A 25478-nucleotide genomic window follows, 5' to 3' on the forward strand; every position below is an offset into this window, starting at 1 on the left:
CGGACTCGGGCCTAGCCGAAACGGTACGCGACCGCGATGCGCACGCGGGGACGCGGGACCCGATGGTCACCGGCGACGCACGCGCGGCGGCGTTAGGCGGCGGCGGAAGCGGCGACACGGCGCGGAGACAAAGGAGAAGGCCGACGGCCTTTGGGCAGCCAGGGGGAGGTCATGGGGATCCCCGGGAGCGTGGCGGCGAGAGGAATCGACGCGAGAGGAGCCAACGACGGTGGATTGCGGCGGCGGCAATCACCGGAGAGCAAAAGGGGAAAACACGACGAGACGACGAGGGTTCGATTCAAAGGGGTGGGAGCATCTCCGGGGTTCAAGGAATCCGTTTCCGGCGTCGGATTGGACGGAGCGGCACCGAGATTCGCTGGCGACGAGAGACGGTCTTCGGGAGCGGGCGGCAATGGCGGCGAGGCCGTGCCGGGCGGCGACGGCGCTAGGGAATGGTTTGGGGAGGTCCTAGGGAGCTCAAGGACGGTGGTGGCGCGAGGGATTGGCGAGGGGGCCCATGGCGGTGCACAGTCGGGCGCGGCGGCGGCGAAGCAGAGCAACGGCGGGGCGACACGTTTAGGGGGACGAGCGAGCAACCGAACGGCTCGGGGCTTATCCAAGATGATGCAAATGGCAAGAATTTGGGCGAGGAGCTCACCGGCGAGAGAGGAGCAACGTTGGCGACGCGGAGGGAGTCGTGGCGAGGTGGTCGCGACAGCGGGGCGGGGGCGAGCAGCTGGCGGCCGGCAACAAAGGCGTGGGTGTTTCGAGCGAGGCGGAGACGAAACGAGAGGGGAGGGCGCGGGCTTTATAGGCGAGGAGGAGAGGTCGGTTTGGAGGAGGGAAACCGACATTGGCGGTCAAGGGAGCTCGGCTGGTGTTCACGGGCGGCAGCGGCGGTTTCGTGGGCAGTGCGAAAGCGGCGACGGCGTGGATGCGTTGGGCAGCGAAGGCGGTGGATCGAGCGGCGGAAATCGAACCGCGGGAGTGCGGGCTGGCGCGGTCAAGGAGAGCGAGTTGGCGTGGTCGGTCAAGCGGCGCAGAGGCAGTGACACCGGCAGTGGTCGGGAAAGGGAAAAAGAAGGGGAAAAAGGGGCTTGGTCCCTTGCCATAATGAGGAGAGGGAGAGTGAGGAGGAGGAGGAGAGGGAGGGCAGCTGCTTCTCCCACTCTTGGACGGGTGCGGCGTGGAGTGGCGGGGGGCCATGGATGACGTCGACGATGACGGCGGCGGTCGGTTTGGCATGGAGCGGGGGCAAGGCGGCAGCGCATGGCGTCGGCGGCGACCGGCCGGTCGGCCACCTCGCGAGGCGCACGCGGGAATGGGCGAAGGCGGTGGAGGTTTTGGGCGGCGACGGCGGGAAGCGGTGTCGGCGCGAGAGAGAAACAGAGAGGGAGCGAGAAAACGAGAGAGAGAGAGATCCTTCTCTCGGCGACGGCTCGTGCAGCGCACGTGAGGGAGATGGCAAAGGAGAGAGATGGGCTGGGGAGGGGAGATGGGCCGGGGGAGGAAAATCGGTCCATCCAAAAATACAGGGAGGTAAAGTAGACTTTTACAGAGAAAACTGATTTGGATAGAATTGGAGAGATTTAGGGTTTGGATTCGAATTCAATTTGATATTCGAACTCGAGGGTTTAGGGATGTATCAAGGAAAACTCAAGGAGGAGTCATGGAAAAGATTCAAAAGGAATACTTGGGTATTTGTTCTCGGGAACATAGGGTGGAGTCAAGGAAAGGATTCGAGGCGGGATTTGAATAATTCTGGATTCGTAGAAGTATTTGGCGAGGATTCAAAGGAAGGATTTGAATTTCAGAATTTTGATTTCAGAGACTCGAATCGGAAGAGGAATTTGGATGAGGGGGAGGATTTTGATTTCGATGAGAGGGAACAACGGGATTAAATTGAGATCCTTGGCACAACTTAGACTCTCACACAAAGAACGAAAATTTTCGCAATTAGGATTTTACCGAGTTAGTTTTTAACGACTCACGAAAAGCGGAGCGTTACACATGTTTTTGTCTTGCTCTTATTAATATTGAAAATTATGGAATTCAACATAAATAAAAGCGTTGAGAAAATAAGGGAAGAAATTGCAGGTGGAAAAGAAGCAAAATAGAAGGAATAAGTTCATCGGAGGTCCCTCAACTTAATAGCGATATTTTTTAAAGTCCCTTATCCATAAAATCAGAAATCTTCACCCCTAAACAATATAAAACCGTGAAAAAAAAAGTCCCTAGTCAGTATTGATCTAATTTTTCCCCGGTTTGGCTGACGTGGCATGTGGTGGGACCACACGTCAGCGTCCTCTCTTCTCCTATTTTCTTTTTCTTTTTTTTCTTCTCTTCTCTTTGCTCTCTATTCTTCCCCCGAGCCTGAGAGGATGGCGGGCCGGGCAGCGGCGGACGGAGCAGGCAGGCGGCGACGGGCGAGCGCGGAGGAAGACAAGGTCGCCGCTGCCGCTCGGAGGGAGGCGAGGTCGCCGCGCTAGGTGCCTCTCGTGCTGCTTCGACGGTGAGCGAGGCTGTGGAGCGGCGGCGGTGGCAAACGGCGGGCGAGCGCGGCGGCGGGCGAGCAGCGACTCTGGGCTCGGGAGGTGGAGAGGAGCTTGGGACGCAGGGGGCGCGGCGGGCGAGTGCGGCTGCGAAGCGGAGGCTCCGGGCTCGGGAGGAGCATCGGCGGCGGCAGGCGGTTTCAAGCGGCGGCTCCGGGTGCGGGAGGAGCAGAGGGGCGGCGTCGAGGGCGATGTGGACGCCGGTGAGGAGGAACCTACGGTAGGCGGAGACGAAGGGGGTAGCAGCGCACGATCGACATGGGTGGATGTTGTTTCGTTTTAGTGGAGTATTTCTTTCGTTGGTTGGTTGGTTTGGTTGGGTCAAACAAACTCAAACAGACATGCCGCTAGTTGCAGTATAAATTGACTACGAGTAGGGAGGAAGAGTAGATTTCAAATTTGCTTGATTATTAGTCCCAACGCCCAACGGTAGCAAGCAACAATGCGGCGGATGATGATGCTGCTGCTTCCGACGGCGGCTGTGTCCGGCGGTGAGCTCCCTCCGTCGAACAAGGTGGTGTTCATCCTGGGCGGGCAGTCGAACATGGCCGGGCGCGCGGGCGTGGTGGGATCCCACTGGGACGGCATCGTTCCTCCCGGAGTGCGCCCCCAACCCCTCCATCCTCCGCCTCTCCCCGTAGCTCCGATGGGAGGAGCCCCACGAGCCGCTCCACCATGGCATCGACTCCAACCGCCCCCTCTCCTCCCTCCCAGGCTCACCGGCCGCCTCTCCCCCCCTTTCCAGCCGCCCACTGCCGCGCTCGCCAGCGGCCGCTGCCCCCTCTCTCTTAGGCTCCCTATGCCGCCGGCAGCCTCGGAGAAAGAGTAGAGAAGATACTCGAATAGGAGAAAGAAAAGAGAAAAGAAAAGCAAAAAGAAGTGTGGGTCCCACATTTTTTCTTCTCACTTATATGTGGGTCCCATAATTTTTTTTTATTTTTTGCTGACACGTCAGCAAAACCAGAGATCAAGGGACCTTTTTTACACAGTTTTGTATAGTTTAGGAGCAGAGATTTCTGGTTTTGTGGTTAAATGATCTTAAAAAAGCTCGCTGTTAAGTTGAGGGACCTTCGGTGAACTTATTCCAAAATAGAATGTCCAATTTGGGCCTGAAAGCCCAATACTTGTTTGTTTGTTTTGGGCCTCTACATCTGCACAGGCTCTCTTTCAGAAATCCCATCCATCTCCTCCTCTATCCTCTTCCCTTCCCTTCCACACGAAGCCGCCGCCCGCCGGCCGGCCGCCCAGAACCAGAAAGCTCCTCCTCCTCCTCCTCCGCGCGCCATCAGATCTCCCAGTGCGGTATGCAGTATGGATGCAGGCGCCCCGCCGTGTGGAAGAGAAGTTGGTCCCCGGCTGCCGCCGCCGCCACCAAGAACAAGGTCATCGTCATCTCAGGCCCCACCGGCGCCGGCAAGACCAGGCTCGCCTTGGACCTCGCCAAGAGGCTCTCCGGGGAGATCATCAGCGCCGACTCCGTCCAGGTCTACCGGGGCCTCGACGTCGGCTCCGCCAAGCCCTCCTCTTCCGACAGGGCCGCCGTGCCGCACCACCTCATCGACATCCTCCACGCCTCCGACGACTACTCCGCCGGGGACTTCTTCCACGACGCCCGCGCAGCAACCGACCACCTCCTCGCCCGAGCCCGCGTCCCCATTGTCGCCGGAGGGACTGGCCTCTACCTCCGCTGGTACATCTATGGCAAGCCCAGTGTCCCGCAGTCTTCCATGGACGTCACCTCCGCCGTCTGGTCCGAGCTCTCCCGCTTCCGGGACACCGGCCGCTGGGAAGAAGCCGTCGACCTGGTTGCCAACGCCGGCGACCCCAAAGCTCGGGACCTGTCAGTCAACAACTGGTCAAGGTTAAGGAGAAGCCTTGAGATCATCAGGTCTTCAGGCTCACCTCCCTCTGCCTTCTCCTTGCCCTACAATGCTTACAATCTCAATCACCACCGTCGTCTCAGTCTCACCAACCAAGCCGATCAACCCACGGAGCTGGAGCTGGACTACGACTTCCTCTGCATCTTCCTCGCGTGCCCACGCGTTGAGCTCTACAGATCAATCGATCTGAGGTGCGAAGAGATGCTGGCCGACACAGGTGGCCTACTCTCTGAAGCCTCCTGGCTCCTCGACATCGGCTTGAGTCCTGGCATGAACTCGGCTACCTGCGCAATCGGCTACAGGCAAGCCATGGAGTACTTGCTTCAGTGTAGGCACAACGGAGGCAGCAGCTCCCCACAAGAGTTCTTGGAGTTCCTGACCAAGTTTCAGACTGCCTCCAGGAACTTCTCAAAGAGGCAGATGACATGGTTCCGCAACGAGAAGATTTACCAGTGGGTTGATGCCTCGCAGCCTTTCGACGCCATTGCGCAGTTTATCTGTGATGCTTACCATGACCGTGCTGCAAGGCTGGTTCCTGATTCACTGGAAATGAAGAGGGAGAGTTGCAGGCACGAGAGCCGTGATCTCAAGACCTACCGTTCTGAGAACAGGGTGTTCCGTGGGGATGATGATTGTTGCCACGTTTTGGATTGGATCACAAGGACACAGAGGAAGTGACCTCTACTGCTCTCTCTTGTTATCTCTTTTTTTTCTTCCCCCTCTTTTCCCGCCAGGAAACTATCCTGCTGCTGTGTTTGGAGATGTTACAATAGGAAATTTCAGCCTTTTTTTGTCAGAAAAATACAGATACTTGTTTTGCAAATGTTATACCAAAAGTGTTTTCAACTTTGGAATTCAATGAAAATTCACTAGTGTTTCTTCAGCATATTTCTGTCTGTATTAACTCTATGAAAAGAAGATATATGACATTACAGCTTAGAGGGTGTTTTGCTTGTGAATGTGAGCATGGAGTTTGCATGGTCTGAAACTGAAGTTGGAAGCATCACAAATTTTGTGAGATTCAGAGTACTAAACAGATGGGAGACTTCACTTCACTTCACTTGCCGTGTTACCTGTATCACTCTTGCTCGGTTGTGGACGCTGTTTGTCAACCTTCTTGTACTTGTGCTGCAGCACGGCAATGTGGTTAATACTAATATTTTTGTATCTGAAATCTCCCGTAGTGCTTAGTGCTGTATTTGTCAAAGCATTGTACCCATTACTGAAGAAGATGTGCAAAACCAAAATGTGTTGCTGTCTGCGGTCGCATTATCTTCCTGCTTTCCCCCAATCAAACACTATCTGCAATTTGCAATGGATAAGAGATAAAAACAAAACATAGCAAAAGGAAGAAAAAGAAAACGGCCGGGAGATTGAAAGATGACTTGTTGGGCTACCAGCCATGTCTGATACTCTGATGCATCATGCATATGGTACTCTCAAGCAACCAACGCACAAGTGGCAGCAGAGTACATATAATTCTATCCCCTTGTGTAAGGCAACCGTTGGCATCTGATCTGAGTATACTACTGCCTCCGTATTTTAATGTATGACGCCGTTGACTTTTCGACAACGTTTGACCATTCGTTTTATTCAAAAATTTTATGTAAATATGAAAATATTTATGTCATGCTTAAAGAACATTTGATGATGAATCAAGTCATAATAAAATAAATAATAATTACATAAATTTTTCGAATAAGACGAATGGTCAAACATTGGGAAAAAAAGTCAACGGCGTCATACATTAAAATATGGAGTTAGTACAACATATTGTGCCAGAAGAAGTTCCTCTAATTACCCAAACTGACATGGCATATGTTGCCCTGAAACATGTTGTAAGGCAAGGTCAATGGATTCAACTGGAAGTCAGATTAAGGATTAAGTAGTTAGCACAACTGCAATTGAAGGACCAGAATATATACAAGGTTGAATGATTGCACGTGCTCTGGACTAGCTTTCTGGTCAGCTCTTTGGACGGTCACAAGCTCTGAATATAACAACTGGTGCACTGCGTTTTATTTTCTTGCTGATCGATCATTAGTCAGGGATCCAACGTTGCCAATGATCTGTAGCACAACTAAGGAGATCATCATCATATATATGATGGTGCGGTAGTAACCGCGTCTGCACCTAACTAAGGAAAAAGAAACATGTCGTTTTCGGCTGTAGCAGAGAAAGTTGCAGGGCAACCCAAAATATGTATAGCCAACAGAAATACTGTTCCAAATCTTATGGTTATATGCAATGATACCCACCAAACATTTTGGAGGGATGCACTCGACATAATTTGCTCTCCATGAAAAAGGAAGGAGAGAAGGAAAATGCAGAAAAGACAGTGCAAAAGCAGTGGTGTCATGTGTGTGCCATGTGATGTAAAGCACCAGCTCTTATATAGCTTCAAAAGCGTGAAGATTCTTTGTCAAACAGCAAGGTAAGTACTAGTGCTTGTCAATACTTTTTGAAGAAAATAGGCACTCCAAGGAGCAGCATTTGTTTTATGCCTACATGCTTACTCTTGCTATACGAGTACATATGAGTAGTACATCATTTCAGGCCTGCTTGCTAGAGCTGCAAGAAGGAAGGAGCTGCAGATGCTCACAAGTCATGATTAAGGATTAATATTAATGCCGAAGCTTTTGCTAGGTCTTCATCTTTTCCTTTTAATTTTTTTTTGGGGGGGGGGGGGGGGGGGAGATAGAGGGGATTGATCTGGTGATGCTTGGTAGGTAGCCATCCATATGATACGTACTCCAAGGTATAGTAGTAAGCCAAGTTTGATTGACCGGTATTAGTCAGGAGAAAGTGTCAACGAAAGAAAGAGCATGCAGGACTCACTCACATCACACGTCGTAGTGTTGTTCTCTGTATGTAGGAGTAATTAAACTTGGTCAAATAAAGGACGAGTAGTGTGTGTGGTTAGGCATAGATTTGGCTATGGTAAAATCACCAGGTGTACAAAGGTCAATCAACAAATTTTAAAAGTCTATACACTTATTTAGCACAACAATTCTGGATCCACTATCTTCTGTTAAATAAAAGGGGTAAACATTTGCTTCATTTTTTTAAAAAAAGGGACAAAAATGAAAATATAAAAACACGGTAAATTCAATATTAGATATCAAAATAGGGGTTGGTTTTAAGATAGCTTTGAGGGAATTTAATGGAACTGGAGCTACAGAGTAGTTTTTATCTACCAAAATATATAGAAGGATTAATATGTAGGAGTACTAACCACGTGTATTGCTGCAGGAAATTGTAGATAAAAACAGGTAAAAGAATATTTTTTAAACAAATAAACAAGAATAATCAGTAATAATTACATTCTAATTAGATAAGTTATACTGAAATAATAGGGAGTTATAACTGTACATCATAATAATCGGTTAAGATTAAGTATGGGAGATATAAAATGTCACACATGTTAATGTGTTTGCCATTGTAAAAGGATAGTTCAGGTTGGTGCTAAAGTAGGTGAGTTGACTCGTTCAGGATGGCTGGCCACCTGTCTGCCTGCCTGCCTGCTGTACATCCATTCCAGCCGAGCGATGGTGTTTGAAGAAAGAAAGAAAGGGAAGACAAGCAGACGGACGCTGTATGTATGAAGTACTTACTGTATGGGAGCACAGCAACCACGTGGCTCCAACCCCATCAACCGCGTACTACTCTTATGTTTTTTTTTTAAAAAAAAGAAAAACGCAAAACACGATTCTTTTTTTTTTTTTGGTTTTCAAGTGGTCGTGGTGTCAAAGGTAAAGGGAGGGAGAGGCTGGCTGGCTTTGCTTGCAATTGTGTTGTGATCTTGGGGAGGGAGGGGAGGGCCAGCCAAGCCAAAGCAAGCCATCTCTCTCTCTCATTCCAAGCTAAAGCCAAGCAAGCCGGCCGCCTCCTTCTCCTACCTCCAGCCTTCAGGCAGCTGCTAAATCGAACGCGACGCCGCACCCACCGCGCCCAATTCACCGCCGAGATCTCAACCCCATACCCCATGGGGATCTCCCACCCGCTGTCCGACGACTTCGACGCTTCTCCCGTGCTCTCGCCGCCGCCGCCGCCGTCCTCATGCTGCCCCCCCGCCCACGACGACCACTACCTTGAGCATCAGGTTTCCAGGATGGACACGCTCCCCGGCCTCGCCATCAAGTACGGCGTCGAGGCAAGATTTCCTTTTTCTTTTTTTCTCCGATCCTCCCTCCTCTTTCCTTTTTATTTCTCCCTACCTAGCAATTATTTACCTACTGCCGCCGGCTAAAAAACTTGCCATCTTGCCACTACTTCTTTGATGGAGTAGATAGGAAAGAAAACTTGCCTGTGACAAAATCAAAGCTTCAATTATTTTTTTATCTTTTCTATTCGGTTTTACCGGCTGTCTGATGCTCTTTCTTATATCATATCACCGTCCTAAACTATTTACACATAGATGATTTAATGAAGTAATGTCTTACAAAAATGTTGTGCTTTCCACAGACTCACAAGAAATAGAAGTATTTTAGGACTTGGCCAATTTATAAATCACAGGGTCACGTACCACTACCATTTAGCATCACTAACTGTGGTTCACAACAACTCTGCAAATCTTATTCACTCATAAGTCATCATGCATAAAAGTAACATCAGCCTCGGATTACGAAAGCAACACAAGGGTTGATGTACTTACTAAACCATATCATTTATTTGCATATTTCAGTGCCTCATATTAGCCAAACTTAGCTTTTCTTGCTTGATTTGAGTTGTACATGTTCACCAAATTTGTCAATTTTATCAGTGAGTTAAACAATGTCCTCTCATTTTTCAGATATCTGACATCAAGAGGGCAAACAGTTTGATGACTGACAGCCAGATGTTCGCACACAAAATGTTGCTCATACCTCTACCAGGAAGACCCATGCCATCCTCTGTAAGGCTCAATGGTTCTGGTCAGAAAATGAAGAGGTACGCATTTCCTTTATTTTTCCTCTCTTTAATCCATCCTGTGATGCAAGAAATCAAAACGGGACTTCACCTCAATCTCAATGCTGATATTCTAAAGATGAAACCCTTACCGTATAAATGTTTACCTTAATAATTTGTCGTCTGTCAACACTTCTTTTTTTCCCCACTGTTGTAAGTAACTGTTGATAGGCTCATTCTTAGCTTTCTGTCTATGTGCAGAGCGTGGGCTCCAAACAATCAGCAAAACAGAGATGTTACGGATTCGCTAGACTCATCCAACTACAATTCTTCTAAGCAGCAAATGTCACTCGCCATGAGCACCTTGCAGTCCTATTATGGTCTAACTCCTCAAAATGGGGCTATGACAGATGCTGGCACTGAGATGTCCTTGTACAGTAAGGGCAGTTTGGAGCGTATCAACAGTGAAACATTGGTCACTTCATCTAGATTACCAGACACACATAATACCGACAGAAGTAGGAACTCTGAAGACACGTCGAATGGCTTTTCAGCAACAAACGGTGCCAGTGGGGCCAAGATCAATGGGACAGCCAAAGCAAAGCAAGATGGTTCCATTCGTCGGCGGCAAAAAGTTGAAGCTGATCAAGTGTCTAACACCACAGATACCCAGGACGATGTTTTTACAGACCCAATTAAGATGACCAAGAGTTTGTTGCCAAGGCCAATTTCTAGTATCCGACAAAACATGGACACAAGCAACCCAGAGTCCAGCCTGAAGAGCAATGGTTCATTTCTGAGCGGATTTAGATCAGTGCGGAAGTCGCCTAGCACACCAAACTTTGCAGATGCAGAGAATGGGATCTCTATGTGGTCAAGCTCGGCATGGACTTTCAACCATGAGTCGTTCACGCGACCATTGCTTGATGGCCTTCCGAAACCCACAGCACCTAGGAGGACCAAAGCTGCTTTGGATTGAGCTGCCTGTGGCTGTAGTAGGTTTGTCTGCGATGATCCAACTTGAATTTGCCAAGAAGAAGCCGGTGGAAAATGGAAGTTGTGGCTTGGCTTGTTTTCAGAGTTTTTATTTTGACGGCAGTTGCACCCTTGACGCCAGCGCTGCATTCTTCATCTTACCTGTGGCAAAATGTAGAGCTCAATACTTTTCAGTGCCATGGAAGCAAGCGGTGGTTCTGGCATAGAAACTCATATATAATTGTATCAATATACATACATGTATTCTTTACTCTGTTATGTAGATGATGTGCTGGTATATAATTTAGTATAGAGTTTTGAGAAAGAGAGCAGAGAGTTTACAGACAGAGGACCTATATACGGAGTATATCCCATGCATTCTAATTGAGGCATGCAGTTGTGTGATGTCACAGCAAGTGCTACTCTAATTTGATATCCCTTTCTGTCAGCGTTAATGTTGTTACTTTGTTCCATATATACTCCATAATTAAAAGCTTAGCTCACATGTCAGGTGTACAACTTTGTTGTTCAACTCAAAAGTGTATTACAACTTTGTTAATTCAGACTTCAAGTATGCAATACAGAATAATACTATATTGCATTGCCGCGAAGTAAACGTAGCTCAACTAGTTAACTTCCTTGTGGTGGAACCAACCCACCCAAATCCTTGACACGGGTATTCATATTTACGGTTAATTATTCTTAGTCCTTAACACGGGTACTCATATTTATGGCTAATTATTCTTTCAGGTGAGTGTGCATGTAGCCTAGTGGTTACAGTGACCTGAGTAGTACCCCAAGGTCCTGAGTTCAAATCTCCTATGGAGCGAATTTTAGATTGGGTTATTTGTGGGGCTAAGTTCCCTATTTCAATTGCCGTATATATTCGGTTGGATGTAGAGGCCGGGTAAAAAATACCCTTCTCTAAAAAAAATGTGTGTTTAAAAAAAAAGGCATGGCCAACACAGGTAACCAGGGACTAATTTTGGGCGTGTTTGACGGCAGTTGAGCGTACTGTTAGCTGGAGGGAGACAGTCAGTTCTTCTCTTTTTTGTTTAGGTTTTAAAGTGTGCATCTGTATCTGTATGTTTAAATGCATTGGAGCAACAAACTACTCCTAAAAAAATGAAACGATGGAATCCATATCCAATCGAGTAAATAACAAATCGTCCGTCGATTTCGCTTGTATAGAGACAGGAACAGCTAGGTTAATCGATTGATCGGGCAACAAATTACGAGAGGAGTAAATGAAATGATAGTCTATATCCCTATCCAATGAATGAGAAGTAAATTAAATAATCGTGGATCTCGACCGCTTGTAGGCAGCTAGGTAAATGGATTGATGAGGCAGCAAATTAGGAGAGACAATTAATCACGTGAGCTGATGTTAATTGCATTCTCCTCATAAATATGATGAAATCAAATCCTGATTTGATATATCATCAGTTGCAGGACGAGGCCGGAGCAGCCAGCCAAGATTGGGCGAGCGATGAAACTAGTGATGAATCGTACGTACGTTTGAGACGTAGGGCGAGCACGTACGCATATATCGGCGAGGAGTTGCAGCTGGTTAGTTTTAGATAGATAGATAGATGGATAACGTACAGCTTAATTGGTTATTTGTTAATCTGTTCCTAAAAATGTTCAACAGAACCCCGATGTCCCGCGCGCGATAGATCGAGTTACCAGCTCACCTCAGCTTCATCAGCTTATATATATTGCAGTACTCAGCTTGCATATGGATCGATCTATATAGCTAGCACTAGCAAGATAGAAAGCAAACCAAATTAAGATCGATCGATCGATCGATCAGTGATCAGTAGGCATGGCAGGGCGGCAGCAGCTGGTGGTGGTGGGCATGGTGGTGGTGATGGTGATGATGCAGTGGACGGGGGGTGCGGCGGCGAGGCATCATCATCATCATCATCATCATAAGAAGTCGTACGAGGAGGTGTTCGATCGGCAGGAGGCGGACCGGGTGCAGCGTCTGCCGGGGCAGCCGGCGGAGCTTGGGTTCCGGCAGTTCGCCGGGTACGTGACGGTGAACGAGACGCACGGCCGCGCCCTCTTCTACTGGTTCTTCGAGGCCGCCTCCGACGTGGCCACCAAGCCCCTCGTCCTCTGGCTCAACGGAGGCCCTGGTTGCTCCTCCCTCGGCTATGGCGCCCTCGAGGAGCTCGGCCCCCTTCTCGTCAACAACAACGACACCCTCATCATCAACCCGGAATCATGGAACAAAGGTAGTTGCTTTTTCATTTCTTCATATATACTCCTATTTATTTAGATCGATCGATCCTAGACTCCTTCCTAGTAATGAAAATAATTAAAATGATTGCATATATATATATATATATATATATATATATATATATATATATATATATATATATATATATATATATATATATATATATATATATATATGCGCAGAGGCTAACCTGCTGTTCGTGGAGTCCCCCGCCGGCGTCGGCTTCTCCTACACCAACACCACCACCGATCTCGCCCATTTCGGCGACAATCTCACCGGTATCTGCTTGTGGCCTGCGTAGTGCTAGAAATATAGTAATCCCTCCATTTCAAAATGTTTGACACTGTTAACTTTTTAGTACGTGTTTGACTATTCGTTTTATTCAAAAAATTTAAGTAATTATTTATTCTTTTCATATCATTTGCTTCATTGTTAAGTATACTTTCATGTACACATATAGTTTTAAATATTTTACTTTTTCTTTTGAATAAGACGAACGGTTAAACATATGCTAAAAAGTCAACGGTGTCAAACATTTTGAAACGGAGGGAGTAGAATAATGATTGATTTAAGTTAATACTAGCTATATGTACGTAGCCCATGACGCGCACGCCTTCTTGGTGAATTGGCTGGAGAGGTTCCCGCAATTCAAGGGGCACGACCTATACATCGCCGGCGAGAGCTACGCCGGCCACTACGTCCCCCAGCTCGCCACCAAGATCCTCCATTTTAACAAGAAGAAGAAGGAACATGATGATGATGATCGCATCATCAACCTCAAGGGCATCATGATCGGCAACGCCGCCATCGACTCCAGCTCCGACGACCGCGGTCTCGTGGAGTACGCTTGGGACCACGCCGTCATCTCCGACGAAATCTACGCCGCCATCAAGGGCAACTGCACCTTCCCCGACGACGGCAACGAGACGGACAAGTGCAACACCGCATGGAACGGCTTCTTCACCGCCATGGGCGACATCGACATCTACAGCCTCTACACTCCGTCCTGCACCGCCGCGCTCAACGGCACAACCACCATTACTAATGGCACCCGCAGCCGCTTCGCCGATAAGGTGCTCCGCCTCCGCCGCGGCTTGCCTTACAACACGTACAACCCGTGCGTGGACTACCGCGTGATCGACTACCTGAACCGCGGCGACGTCCAGGCGGCGCTCCACGCCAACGTGTCGGGCGGCATCCCCTACAGCTGGGCGCCCTGCAGCGACGCGCTCACCAACTGGACGGACGCGCCGCCCTCCACGCTGCCGGACATCGCCGCCCTCGTCCGCGCCGGCCTCCGCGTCTGGGTCTTCAGCGGTGACACGGACGACCGCGTGCCGGTGACGTCGACGAGGTACGCGCTGCGGAAGCTCAAGCTCAAGACGGTGAGGCCGTGGAAGCAGTGGTTCACGAGCGATCAGGTGGGCGGCTACACCGTGCTCTACGACGGCCTCACCTTCGTCACCATCCGCGGCGCCGGCCACATGGTTCCCATGATCACGCCTGTGCAGGCCAGACAGCTCTTCGCCCACTTCCTCGCCGGCGACGACATGCCCGCCAACCCCATCCTCGCCCCCACTCCACCTTAATTTTCTTTATATTAGCAGCTGTGCGTCTTCTTATTTATTTTTAGGATTTATATATTTTGTTAGGGCATATATCTAATATGCCTGCCCTCTAAACTTCACATTTATTTATTTTCGGCTATCAACGTACCTGCTACATATGCTATCAATATGAATGAATGTATTTATAGCTTAAAGTTATTCTATTTTGCAACAAAGATTCATGGTAGAAGAATTTTTATCTACCAATTGATTTTTTTTTAATTTTCAAACACGACAACCTTAATTTGCGCGTAACTAAACAAATAAAAGAAAGGAAATTGTAGCAAAAAAGATTGCCTATATATACTACTCCTAATTCAAGTTTTCCAGTTTTTAAGGAAAAATAATCCCATCCCCATCTCTTAAAATCTCGCTCCTAATCTTCATCACTGAGCGAGTTCGCGCAAGCTACGTACTGGGAAACAAGACCGACAGGGTATGGGAAAAGAAGACCAATTTTGTTTGGAAGTTTTCTTTTTTAATGTGGCCATTTCATTTTGAAGTTTATAACGTGGCCTATTTTTCTAAGGGACTAGCTAGTGTGCTGTTGACAGTTTTTTAGTCCAGAACTTTCAAATTTTTCAACCACAGGAATTGTCATCATCGATTACAGGAAAACAGCCTGCACTAGTACAAACCATGAGTTCTTAGTGAATTGTTATCAACGATAACAGGAAAACAGTCCGCACTAGTACAAACCACGAGTCTTAGTGCCCAAACTGATTGAACGTCAAGAAATTGCCAAACATGTAGAATGAAAAAAATAACTTTCAATTCAAAAGTAATATGCATATGCCCCCGAAAAAAATTACAAATCCTAATTTTATACCATGTAATTACCCTGTAACTATCATGTAACTAGTGTACATGTGTATGTGCTATGTAACTACTCTGTAAGTAGGGTGTAAGTGTTATGTAACTACTCTGTAATTAGAGTGTAAGTGCTACTCCCTCCGTCCTATAATATAAGGGATTTTTGACTTTTTTGCTTGCACTATTTAACCACTCTTATTAAAAAAATTTGTGCAAATATAAAAAACGAAAAGTTGTGCTTAAAATGGAGTACTTTGGATAATAAAGTAAATCACAAATAAAATAAATAATAATTCCAAATTTTTTTAATAAGACGAATGGTCAAACAGTGTAAGAAAAAGTCAAAATAACTTATATTATGAGACGGAGGGAGTATGCACATAGGATGTAAGTGAGTATGTAACTAAAAAGTACTATTAATAATAAAAAAGTACCCCTAGCAGCGGTAACGTGTGCTGAGTTTGATGAATAGATCCTAGCTGGTTCGATGCTTGTCTAGCCCACACGAGATTTTTTTTATTCTGCCCGTATGGCCGTATATGTTGCGCGAATCCTGAAGTGCATCTAATGGTTAGAAAATCGAAAGTTTTCTAAACAAAAAATTGTCGCCAGTCTTTTAGCACAACCGTTTTTCTAAAAGTTTTAGATATCTTTCGGAGCTGAGTATATAGTTTTATCATTTAAGTCCTATTAGAGATTAAAAAGATTTAGGGGGTTTGAATGTTGGCAGTATAAGTACTCTTACAATCAGCCATCCGCTAGGCCAAAAAGGGAGGAATTTACACGTGCTAAACAACCAGTGGTTCACATGTCAATCTCTATATACTTCTTCATCCCTCCATATCTTTCATCTCCCCACCATTGGCTGCCCACTACCCCTCCATCGTCATCCTCTCCCTACCCTTGTCACTGTTAGCCGATTGTCCTGCTGCCACCACACCCGACCGTATAGGAAGGTGAGGTGCGAGGGGAGGGGGGATGATGGGAGATGACCTCCAACACACGATCTTGAGCTCCCGCACAATTGCGACGGCTATGGGGCAGAGACAGTCCAGCGGGACGTCGACCGATCTGTCGTTGCCGGGAGGTGCCGCCGCCGCTGCCTCTTCGGTGCCTCCGTGCTGGGTGGATGGGGAGGCCATCACCACCGCATCGCATAGAGGAGGATCTCGGTGATGGGAGGCTGCTGGCACTGCCACCATTGTTGTTGCCACTGTTTTCAATGGATTGATGTGGTAGGTTGGGAGACCAAGCAAGCAAAGCGAGCAGAGGGCGATGGGAGAGAGAGCCAAAGGGTGTGGGACCCACACTTGGGGCAGCGGCTATGGGTGGCCAAATTTGGCTAGTAGAGCCATCCAGTTGACCAATCTCTTGGAGTAGCACTTTTGCCCAATATAACCAAGTTTTGGCTTGGAGATGCATATGGCAACTCTCGTGGATCGGAGTTGCTCTAAGGGTAAACTGGGAATCACTACCCTAGAACATCTCCAATATTCTCTCCAAATATCCATTTAGTCAATTTGAGAAAAATTTAGATAGTCAAGTTTTTCTTTCACTCGAACAGCCTCTCTAACCTCCCCAACCTTCTTCTTCACCCCCCTCTCTCTCCCCCCTTGTGGCGGATGGAAGGAATCCTGGCGCAAGCACTCCGTCCTCGTCGTCGTAGCCTCATATGCGTCCACTATCCTGTGGTGGATGATGATGGGATCTGGAGGCCGCACGCCTGTATGGACGTCGGCGGTGCTCGAAGTAGAGGGAGGGAGGAGGGAGTTTGAGGCCCTACGAACGATGTTTTTCAACCTTCGCCCTCGCGCCAACCCGGGGCTTGCTGCAGGCTTCCTCTGCGTCGTTGTTATTGTTGTTGGCCGTGTTCCACCTCGCCATGTCTCGTCGCCCTCCAGTAGCAGTGCACCGGTGCTGAGATGGGGTTGGGAGAGAGACCGATGGGGGAGATGGGGGGAGTGTATTAGATGGGGGGGAGTGTATTGGCTGTGAGGCTCGGTCCATCCTTGGCTAACCAAAATGGGGTGGCCAAATTTGGCCTATTAAGGAGGATATATTTTTTTAATTTTTTTGAATTTTTTTTACTTTTAAGAATAGACCCTTTCAAGTTGGATGAAGAAGTCGTTGGAGATATTCTTAATAGTATATATAAAGTGTTAAAAAGTGGTAAATAAAAATGGACATACATAGTATGATTTGAAAATAATTTGTGATATAGTGAGTGGAATTAAAGTGGAAGATGGATGTAGTCCTACTGGTACAGGAAGGAGAAAATAAAGTTGTGGTGTGGTAGCAGGCAGGGGCGTACGCACGCAATACACGTTTGTTGGTTTTGCAAAAGAAAAGGAACACGTTTTGTTTGTGTTGCGCGGCAGCTGCAGCTGCACCTGCGATTGCGATTGCGATTTGCGTGCGTGCGTTGCGTGGACACAAAACAAAATGACAAGGACGAGGCAACTACTCCTACCTAGGAGTATTACTCCTACGCGGCAGAGCCCTGCCCACACGTACACTACTACAGTACTAGTAGTGCTTTCCTGGATCCTTCCTGGCCCCGTTGCCTCGTTGTTGCTGTCCGTCCTCGTCGTCTTCTACTCACCCCCAACCACATTCAATTCATTCAAGATTAATTAGATTGACAAATTAATTAAGCTACAGTCAGTCCTGATCGATCGATCGATTACATGGCCGCCACCGCGAGAGGCACCGCCTTGTTCGCCCAAGAGGTGCCGCCGCCGGAGACGCTTGACGTCGTCCGTAGGCAGCGACAGCTACTCCGCCGCGCGGCCGACCTCTGCCTCCACCCCATCGCCGAGGAAGAAGACGACGACACCAACGACCATGTCTCCTCCTCCTCCTTTTCCTTGTTGAGCAGCAGCAGCAGCACCACCACCACCATCTCCGGCTGCCGCCGTCAGTCTTCAGATTAATTGAGGGAGGCTGCCTGCCTTTCCCAACATCTACTACTAGTACTAGTTCATTGGCTCTTCTTCTACTACTGCTACTCCAATTGATCGGTCCTGTGTGTACTCCTACAGGAGTGGAGGGGAATGAGTATATTTTTGTTTGTTTTAACTTACTAATCGACTGTCACTTTTTGAGCAACACGTACTACAATGCCACTCTTTTGCTAACTACGTACAGTAATCATCTGCCTACGCAATACTACCTCCGTCCCAAAATAAGTGGAGCCATAAATATCCGTGTTTAGCGTTTTAATTGTTCATCTTATTTGAAAAACTTATGAAAAAGTTAAAAAAATAGTCACATAAAGTACTACTCATGTTTTATCATGTAATAACAATAAAAATACTAATCATAATTTTTTTTTCAAATAAGACGAACGGTCAAACGTTAGACATGAACATTGCTAAAACTACACTTATTTTGGGACGGAGGGAGTATAAAAAAGCTACTCTATATGGCCCTGTTTCGATCAGGGATATTTTTTAGCCCTCCCTTAAATAGCTCAAATAGTCAAAAAGATTCAAAAAGGTGAGCTATTTGAGGGCTATTTGAAAAGAACCCACCCAAAAAACTATCCCACCTAAGGGATGCTAATTGGGGCTATTTCGAGTGGGGCCCACTGAAAAAGTATATTTTCTCTCTCTCCTTGGGAAGGTACATTAAAATTAAAAGCCAAATAGCTCTCAAAATAACCCTTGTATCTAAATAACTTAGAGCTATTTTATTGGAGAGCTATTTCCTTGTGCTAAAAAATAGCTCTCAAAATAACTCTTGGCTAGTTCTCCAAACATGACCTATATGTAATGTTTTTATCTCAAGTCACCTCTAGTGCTCTCTCTTGTCTTTCCTTGGGTTTCTCTCTCTCTCTCCCTTATCTCTTCCCGTCGCTGAGGGAGCAGAGCGGCAACGATGGGCGGCTCCCCTCCGGCGCTGGCTCCGGCGAGCCCGCTCCTCCTTTCTATGACGAGTCCTCTCCTCCTCCCTCCGGTAACAGGTTAGCTCTTTTCTCCACCGCCCTCTAAACCTGATCCCCCACTTCCCCCTCTCCAACGCCACCTTTCCCTGACCCACCCTGAAACCCTAACTCTAACCCTAGTTGTCGTGACGTGGTCGGAAAACGCGCGCAACTTCTCTCGCTAGCGCGTGCGTGCTAATTAGGATTCCTGATGTTGGTTTTTACTTCTATCATGATCATCTGCATCTTATCAGGATCAGGGGAGTCAGAATTATTGACATGCTTCCCTCCCACCCTAACGTCTCTTTTCCAATGACTTCAGTTTGTACCACCAATTTTCACTGCAACCAAAGAAAATTCTTACAAATAACAAGAATGACGAATAATAACTACTAGCAGCAGCAGCTATCCAAAGCCAATTAATTTCATGAAAAAAGTACATAGAGCTTAATTTTCATGAAAAGCGGGCTATCTAAATTACAGTCTCTATGTTTTCTGAATACTGATTGCATAGTGTCCTGAGCCAATTGTAAGTGAATTCTTAATGATTTTCTGAATCGAAAGCCAGTAGAATCATTACTATTAAAGTGGAAATTTTTAAACTTCATTTAAAACGTTCAAACTGTTAGCGAACATAGTATTTATTACTAGTAAAAGCAAATCTATATTACTCCGTATTACGTCTTCCGTCCAAATACAAGTGCACATAGTACAGATGTGACATTTTTATAACTATGAATTTGGACCGAATAGATAACTGTACAGACTACAGATTCATAATCTGTTTGTCTAGATTTGTAGTTTGTCTCATAATTCTAAGATAAGATACTATATCACATCTGTACTATAGTACTCCCTCATTCCAAAAGTGTAATAGTAGACCATGTTTATATAGGACTAAAACTTTTTAGCCCCTATCATATCAGATGTTTGGACACTAATTATAAATATTAAACGTAGACTATTAATAAAAAACCCATCTATAATCTTAGACTAATTCACGAGACGAATCTATTGAGCCTAATTAATCCATGATTAGTCTATGTGATGCTACAATAAATATTATCTAATTATGGATTAGTCAGGCTTAAAAAATTTGTCTCGTGAATTAGCTTTCATTTATGTAATTAGTTTTGTAAGTAGTCTATATTTAATACTCTAAATTAGTGTCTAAATACATGGACTAAAGTTAAGTCCCTGGATCCAAACACCACCTAAGACTATTGTTGATGTGAAAAACATACACTGGCCTGGGAGATCTGCTTAGCTCTAGTGCAGGTCCAAAGGTTGATGAGATGCGGGCGTGCCAGTCAGTTTGATCCTGCTACTGACAAGATATATAAACAGTAGATCAAATAGCCGATCGGCTGACAAGCCAATGTAGTAGTTCCAGCCGATAGCTGATGCCAGCCGATAGCGATAGGGTTTTGAGTTATCGGCTATATGTCCAATGTAGAGTCTGACACTCGATGTAAATAATGATATAAAGGCAATCGGCTGATGATGATGTGATAAAATATATAACAATATAATCCAGTAGAAACCAATCGGCTAATAATAATATGACAGGATAAATACTGATCCGACGGTTAAAGCATTCATCGGCAGGAGGTCCCATGTCATAAAATCCACAAGATTAGATAAATCAGTGAAACCTTTTGTTGTCATCGGCTAAATCCAACTTATAGATATATGCAATTCTTATAAGCCGATGCAACGTCCAGATAACTTATCGGCTAGCACCCCGATAAGACACTAGCATGAACCTATCGGCTTAACAAGACTTATATTATCAACAATAATCTAGTAGGTCGAACCTAACCGATGCAACACGAGATTGTATATGATAATCTAATACTCGATGAGCCGATAGATCTGTCTAATGTGATGGATATAACAAATCTATTTATAACAACATTGTGATTGTAGAGATATTTCGGCTAAGACAGAAGATCAGACCTAATCGAGACAGTCCCAATTAAACCGATACGTCTGTAAACACAATGCAATTAGAGATAGAATTGAGATATCAGGTAGGTAAATATATCAACCAAACCAGAGCGATCCAAGAGATCAAAGCGATGCAGCCTTGAACAACACCAATGTAGACAACAGATTCACTAGGGTCGGCGAAACGTAGGACTTACCCCTTCACCAGAGATCGAAAGCCGATGCAGCCCCACATCAGGTGCCAAGTTCCGCCGGATGACAAGTAAAAACCTCGGTAAAGAGGGTGGCAATGCGCCGAGAATAGTTGTATTGATCGAGAGATTGATAGATTATAATAACCCCGGGTGTACATATTTATACCCATGGGTAAATACTAGTCCTTGTAGGACAAGAAAGAAACTTTCCTAAAGATAAAAAAGGAAACTAACAAACTATTCATAATTAATAAATAACTTGCCATACCGCATCCTCCTTGAACTCGGACTCTTCTGGATAAATTTTCTTTAATTGATCCGACTCCACCAAGAACACAACTGCTGACGATTTGACGACTCCCATCGGCCGATTCCAAGATTCTGAAGCCGATATTGACTCTAAACCGATGATGACTTCGGGTGTACCAAATTTTGGCATTAACAACTATTCTACGAAGAAGTAAATAATTCATTTAATGTAGGATAAAACCAATGAACATTTTAAATGGAGAAGAGTGACAGAGGTGGATAAACCCGCTTTACCAGAAGGGAGGCGTAAAGTAGCGCAGGCAAGGCGAGGGGCAAAGGAGGAGGAGGGAGGGATGGTGAAGAAGAAGCCGGCCGGCGATGCGGAGGCCGACGAGCGGCGCCGCCTCCGCTCCCTCGCCTTCTCTAATGGCTTACTCCAGCGCGGGGAGCCGGCGGCGCCGCGCTCGGCTCTCGCGCCCTCCACTGCCGTGTCGCGGCTGCAGGGCCGCGACATCGTGCGCCGCGGCGGGCAGCGCAAGAGCCGCTTCCTCTTCTCCTTCCCCGGCCTCCTCGCGCCCGCGGCTGCTGCCTCGGGCGGCCGCGTCGGCGAGCTCGCTGATCTTGGCACCAAAAATCCTCTGCTCTACCTCGACTTCCCACAGGTATCCTATATCTATCTATCTATTCCGTCAGGTCAGGTAGGTGAGATGATATGATATGCATGTTTTATTGTGGGTAATGAATGTTTCAGGGGAGGATGAAGCTGTTGGGGACGCATGTGTACCCCAAGAACAAGTATCTGACACTGCAGATGACGTCTTCGAGAGCCTGGTTACTTCAAACTTCACATCTTTACTCTGCCTGCCCTGCCCTCTATCTATCTTGGAACTGGAACTTGCATCCGCACAATTGCTGCTATGCTCGTCCCTTTTCTCTGGGCTGTTATTGCTAACTACTTACTTATGCTGCTGTTTTATTTGGCAGATTGTTTTTTCTGAAGCCTGGTGGATTGGAACAAAAGAAGAAGAAAACCCACAAGAACTGAAACTGGATTTTCCAAAAGAGTTCCAGAATGTGCGTGTGCTTTCCATCCATATATGTTACTTCCTTTTTCTTAATTTTCGCTTCTTCTACGACGCTACTGTGCCTCTCATCTCATGTGCTTCTTCATTTCAGACTGGTAGGATGAGGCGGTTGCAGATTCTGATTTTAAAGGTGGAGCAGGTGCTTCCTGTGATGAAGCTGTTTCCATCAATAAACCGCCAAAGGAAACCACCACAGGATCCCTTTCCCCTAAGATTGAATCTGACATTGATTCTTCCGAGGATTCAGACCTTAAGGACGAGGATAACACACAAAGCACTAGTCAAGCACCTTCAGTTAGGCAGTCTGCTAGAACTGCTGGGAAAGCCTTGAAGTAAGTCAGTTTCACCCTTTTCTGTTGCTCTCTCGGATAAACAGAAAAGCACACGGGCTCTAGTTGTTGCTTAGCAGCTGAAAGATTGCCTACTTCCTGCATTTATTTGGCTTAACGGCTAATGTTTCTAAAAACAAATATGTTCATCTCCCACCCACCCGAAAAAAGGCAAAGAATAAAAAGGTATACTTGATAGATCCCTCGCTCTTTATGCAGGTATACTGAGATATCATCTGGAGACGATTCATCTGATAATGACGATGAGATTGATGTCCCTGAGGACATGGATGAGAAGGTAGTGATACCGAATTTAATTTTATAAGATTCAGATATATGAATCAATGTCAATCAAGCTTTTATCTTTTGTAAATAATTTTATTGTGTTTATTTGCTTTCTTCGTTTGAAGCAGATGAAGAGTCCAGCAGTTAAGAATGAATCCCAAAGTGAAGACATTAAACCTGCAGATTGGTCTGCGCAGCCTATCTCAGCTAAGAAGGAGCCACTCGTTCAGGCCACTCTGTCTAGCATGTTTAAAAAAGCAGAAGAAAAAAAAGGTGGAAATGCATACCTGTTATTATAATAGTTTCTCTCCTTATGATAGCGGACAGTTATACCCTTAACTTTGATATAATGTTTGCTTGATGCATTAATTGAACCAACTTCACAACATACCTCTTTTTCCGTATATGTGTTTTGAACATTATCTGTTTTCATGCCTGGTACAAATAAATTAGTTCAGCATCTGACAAAAGGATTTCTATTTCAGAGATGTACAAGAAGCCCGAAAGGATCTCCAGCAGCAAAAGGTTCTTCATATTTACGCAATTCTAGGCTTCTTGTGTTTTCCTTTATTACACAAAGAAAATTCCTTTTGATTGGATCTGTGATTGGCATTGTTCTACAGGACCTGCTGCTAAGAAGCAGCGAGCAAGTCCAGAGGAAAAACATCCAACAGGGAAGAAGAGTGGTAAGTGCAGTAGCAAGTCTGTTGTTAAGAAGCATCTAATAGACCTTGGTGCGATTACATTTGTTTTAAGCCTCTGAAGGCCTTCCTCAATGGAGAAGACTTGTTCTAAAATAATCCAAAGGTTTTGGGAGGCTTACTTGAGAAGCTTTCAGCTTTTGTCTATGTAAGGGGCATTTAAAATGTTAATCCATTTCATGAAGCTTTAGGACCATCTCAAGCCTGTCGAATCGGAATAAATGATGGAATTAAAATCTATTGCGGCGGCTCTATACTAAATATGCTATTTGAATTTTACAAGACTTGATATTGCTGGGTAAAAGCTGTGATGCATGGGGGAAAAACAAATGCATTTTAGTGGCTCTTAGCACAACATGCAACGATCTATCAGCTTTTCTTTAACTGAGTACATCAGTACATGTTAGTATTCTTCATATGAAGCTGACTATTGTATTTACATGGATGTAGCTGGCAGAAGTCAGAAAAGGAGAAAAACACAGGTACTTTACTTAGCAACAATGATCAGGGATTTTAATTTGAATGTCCCTTCCCATTGTTTACTTTGCTGATTGCCTTTGCCCTCTCATTTTTCTGTCACAGGTAGAAGATGACAAAATTGAAGTGCTCTCAAGTTCCTCCCAGGTGATTGTTTTTCTGATAGCTAGAGTGTAGTAGATTGGTACATTATGGCCATTGTTCTTATTCTTCTTCTTGTTGTTATGAGGTTGTGCCGTCCTCCCAGCTAATCCTAACAGCATATGACAGGATAACAACGTGGACGATGATAGCGATGAGGACTGGGCTGAGTGATGTGCAGCTGAAGTTGAAAGGAATGTAGCACTAGGTGATGAAGAGTGAAGGATGCAAGATTGTGGGCAATTCTTTTCTTTGGGGGCGATATCACAATTGATGTGTTTGAGGAGCTTAGGTTCTGGCCTGACCATTGATGAGATATATCATCATAGTCTTTTCATCGCACTGGTGAAATTGAAAACCGAGAAGTCGTGTGATCTGTTAGCACTAGATTTATTATTTATTTGACTTGTTGTAATGTAACATAAACAAGAGCTGATAAATCATTGTTAGGGTCTGCAATGCAAATTAGTACTGCAATTACAGATATAAACTATACCATTGATGAAGAAAATGATTGTTGTGTATTTATTTATGGTATTGATAAATTAAACGGTTTTATCTGAACCCCTGGGAGGGTCCTGGGGCTTATGGCAAACAGGCCTGTTTTTGTAAGAGAAAAAGCTGACCTGCTTCAGATTCATGGTCATCCGAATCCGATGCATTGTTGACACTGACCAATGTATATGCTCTCACTGTCTCAAGTGGAGTACAAATGCTTATTAGCAGCATGGAATGACTGTCGCGTGGCATGCAGCTAGACTGCTGGGTGAGGTTGAAAGGCTTGCAAATGCAAAGGAGTAGTAGGCACTGTGAGCTTAGGATGCACGCACGGCACAAGATAAAAGGATGTTATCATTCCATTCCTCCTCCATTCGGTCCTTAGCTGCTATTAACAGGAGTCCGCATGCAAATGCTTCGTATAGCTTCCTCTGCTCGCTTGGACTTGTGTGTTTGTATTTACTAGCAAAATTGCCCCTGCGTTGCAACGGGTGAAAAAAATAAATGCCAATACACATTTCACATGTATAACCATGTCAATGATAATGTTTGTATCGATCGTTCTTAACTAAGACATATCATAAGAAAAATTGGAACATCTTCCATGTAATAGCCCAACCTCGATGATGCGTGATGCGGCAACATTATTTATGCCTCTTTTACCCAAAAGAATTCGATTATT

General features: G+C 45.9%; 4 protein-coding genes and 1 long non-coding RNA gene across 6 annotated transcripts; 4 read left to right on the forward strand and 1 right to left on the reverse strand.

Moving 5' to 3' along the window:
* The first annotated feature begins 3730 nt into the window (after nt 1-3730).
* On the forward strand, nt 3731-5318 carry LOC4342142 (tRNA dimethylallyltransferase 9). Its single transcript, XM_015788701.3, has one exon. The coding sequence runs from the start codon at nt 3857-3859 to the stop codon at nt 5108-5110; it is 1254 nt and encodes a 417-aa protein (XP_015644187.2). The 5' UTR covers nt 3731-3856; the 3' UTR covers nt 5111-5318.
* A 2895-nt stretch (nt 5319-8213) lies between these two features.
* On the forward strand, nt 8214-10742 carry LOC4342143 (uncharacterized). Its single transcript, XM_015788703.3, has 3 exons — nt 8214-8585; nt 9225-9361; nt 9581-10742. Exons 1-3 carry the CDS (start codon nt 8418-8420, stop codon nt 10296-10298), a joined length of 1023 nt encoding a protein of 340 aa, XP_015644189.1. The 5' UTR covers nt 8214-8417; the 3' UTR covers nt 10299-10742.
* Nucleotides 10743-11982: 1240 nt separating this feature from the next.
* On the forward strand, nt 11983-14308 carry LOC4342144 (serine carboxypeptidase-like 34). 2 transcript variants are annotated; one of them, XM_015788702.3, is made up of 3 exons: nt 11983-12534; nt 12725-12820; nt 13140-14308. In XM_015788702.3, exons 1-3 carry the CDS (start codon nt 12120-12122, stop codon nt 14129-14131), a joined length of 1503 nt encoding a protein of 500 aa, XP_015644188.2. In that variant the 5' UTR covers nt 11983-12119; the 3' UTR covers nt 14132-14308. The 2 variants fall into 2 exon arrangements, with proteins under 2 accessions (XP_015644188.2, XP_066167943.1); XM_066311846.1 differs by lacking the exon at nt 12725-12820.
* A 6808-nt stretch (nt 14309-21116) lies between these two features.
* On the reverse strand, nt 21117-21699 carry LOC136356958 (uncharacterized). The gene is made up of 2 exons (XR_010742058.1): nt 21575-21699; nt 21117-21481 (listed from the first exon to the last, which is right to left on the reverse strand). It is a non-coding gene; the product is annotated as an uncharacterized lncRNA (long non-coding RNA).
* On the forward strand, nt 21589-24826 carry LOC9272197 (uncharacterized). Its single transcript, XM_066311666.1, has 11 exons — nt 21589-21942; nt 22032-22111; nt 22265-22354; nt 22457-22697; nt 22914-22992; nt 23108-23252; nt 23465-23504; nt 23603-23665; nt 24131-24162; nt 24263-24304; nt 24428-24826. Exons 6-11 carry the CDS (start codon nt 23130-23132, stop codon nt 24470-24472), a joined length of 345 nt encoding a protein of 114 aa, XP_066167763.1. The 5' UTR covers nt 21589-21942; nt 22032-22111; nt 22265-22354; nt 22457-22697; nt 22914-22992; nt 23108-23129; the 3' UTR covers nt 24473-24826.
* The last annotated feature ends 652 nt before the right edge of the window (nt 24827-25478 follow it).

Source organism: Oryza sativa, chromosome 6, assembly GCF_034140825.1.
Source record: "Oryza sativa Japonica Group chromosome 6, ASM3414082v1".
Lineage (NCBI taxonomy): Eukaryota > Viridiplantae > Streptophyta > Magnoliopsida > Poales > Poaceae > Oryza > Oryza sativa.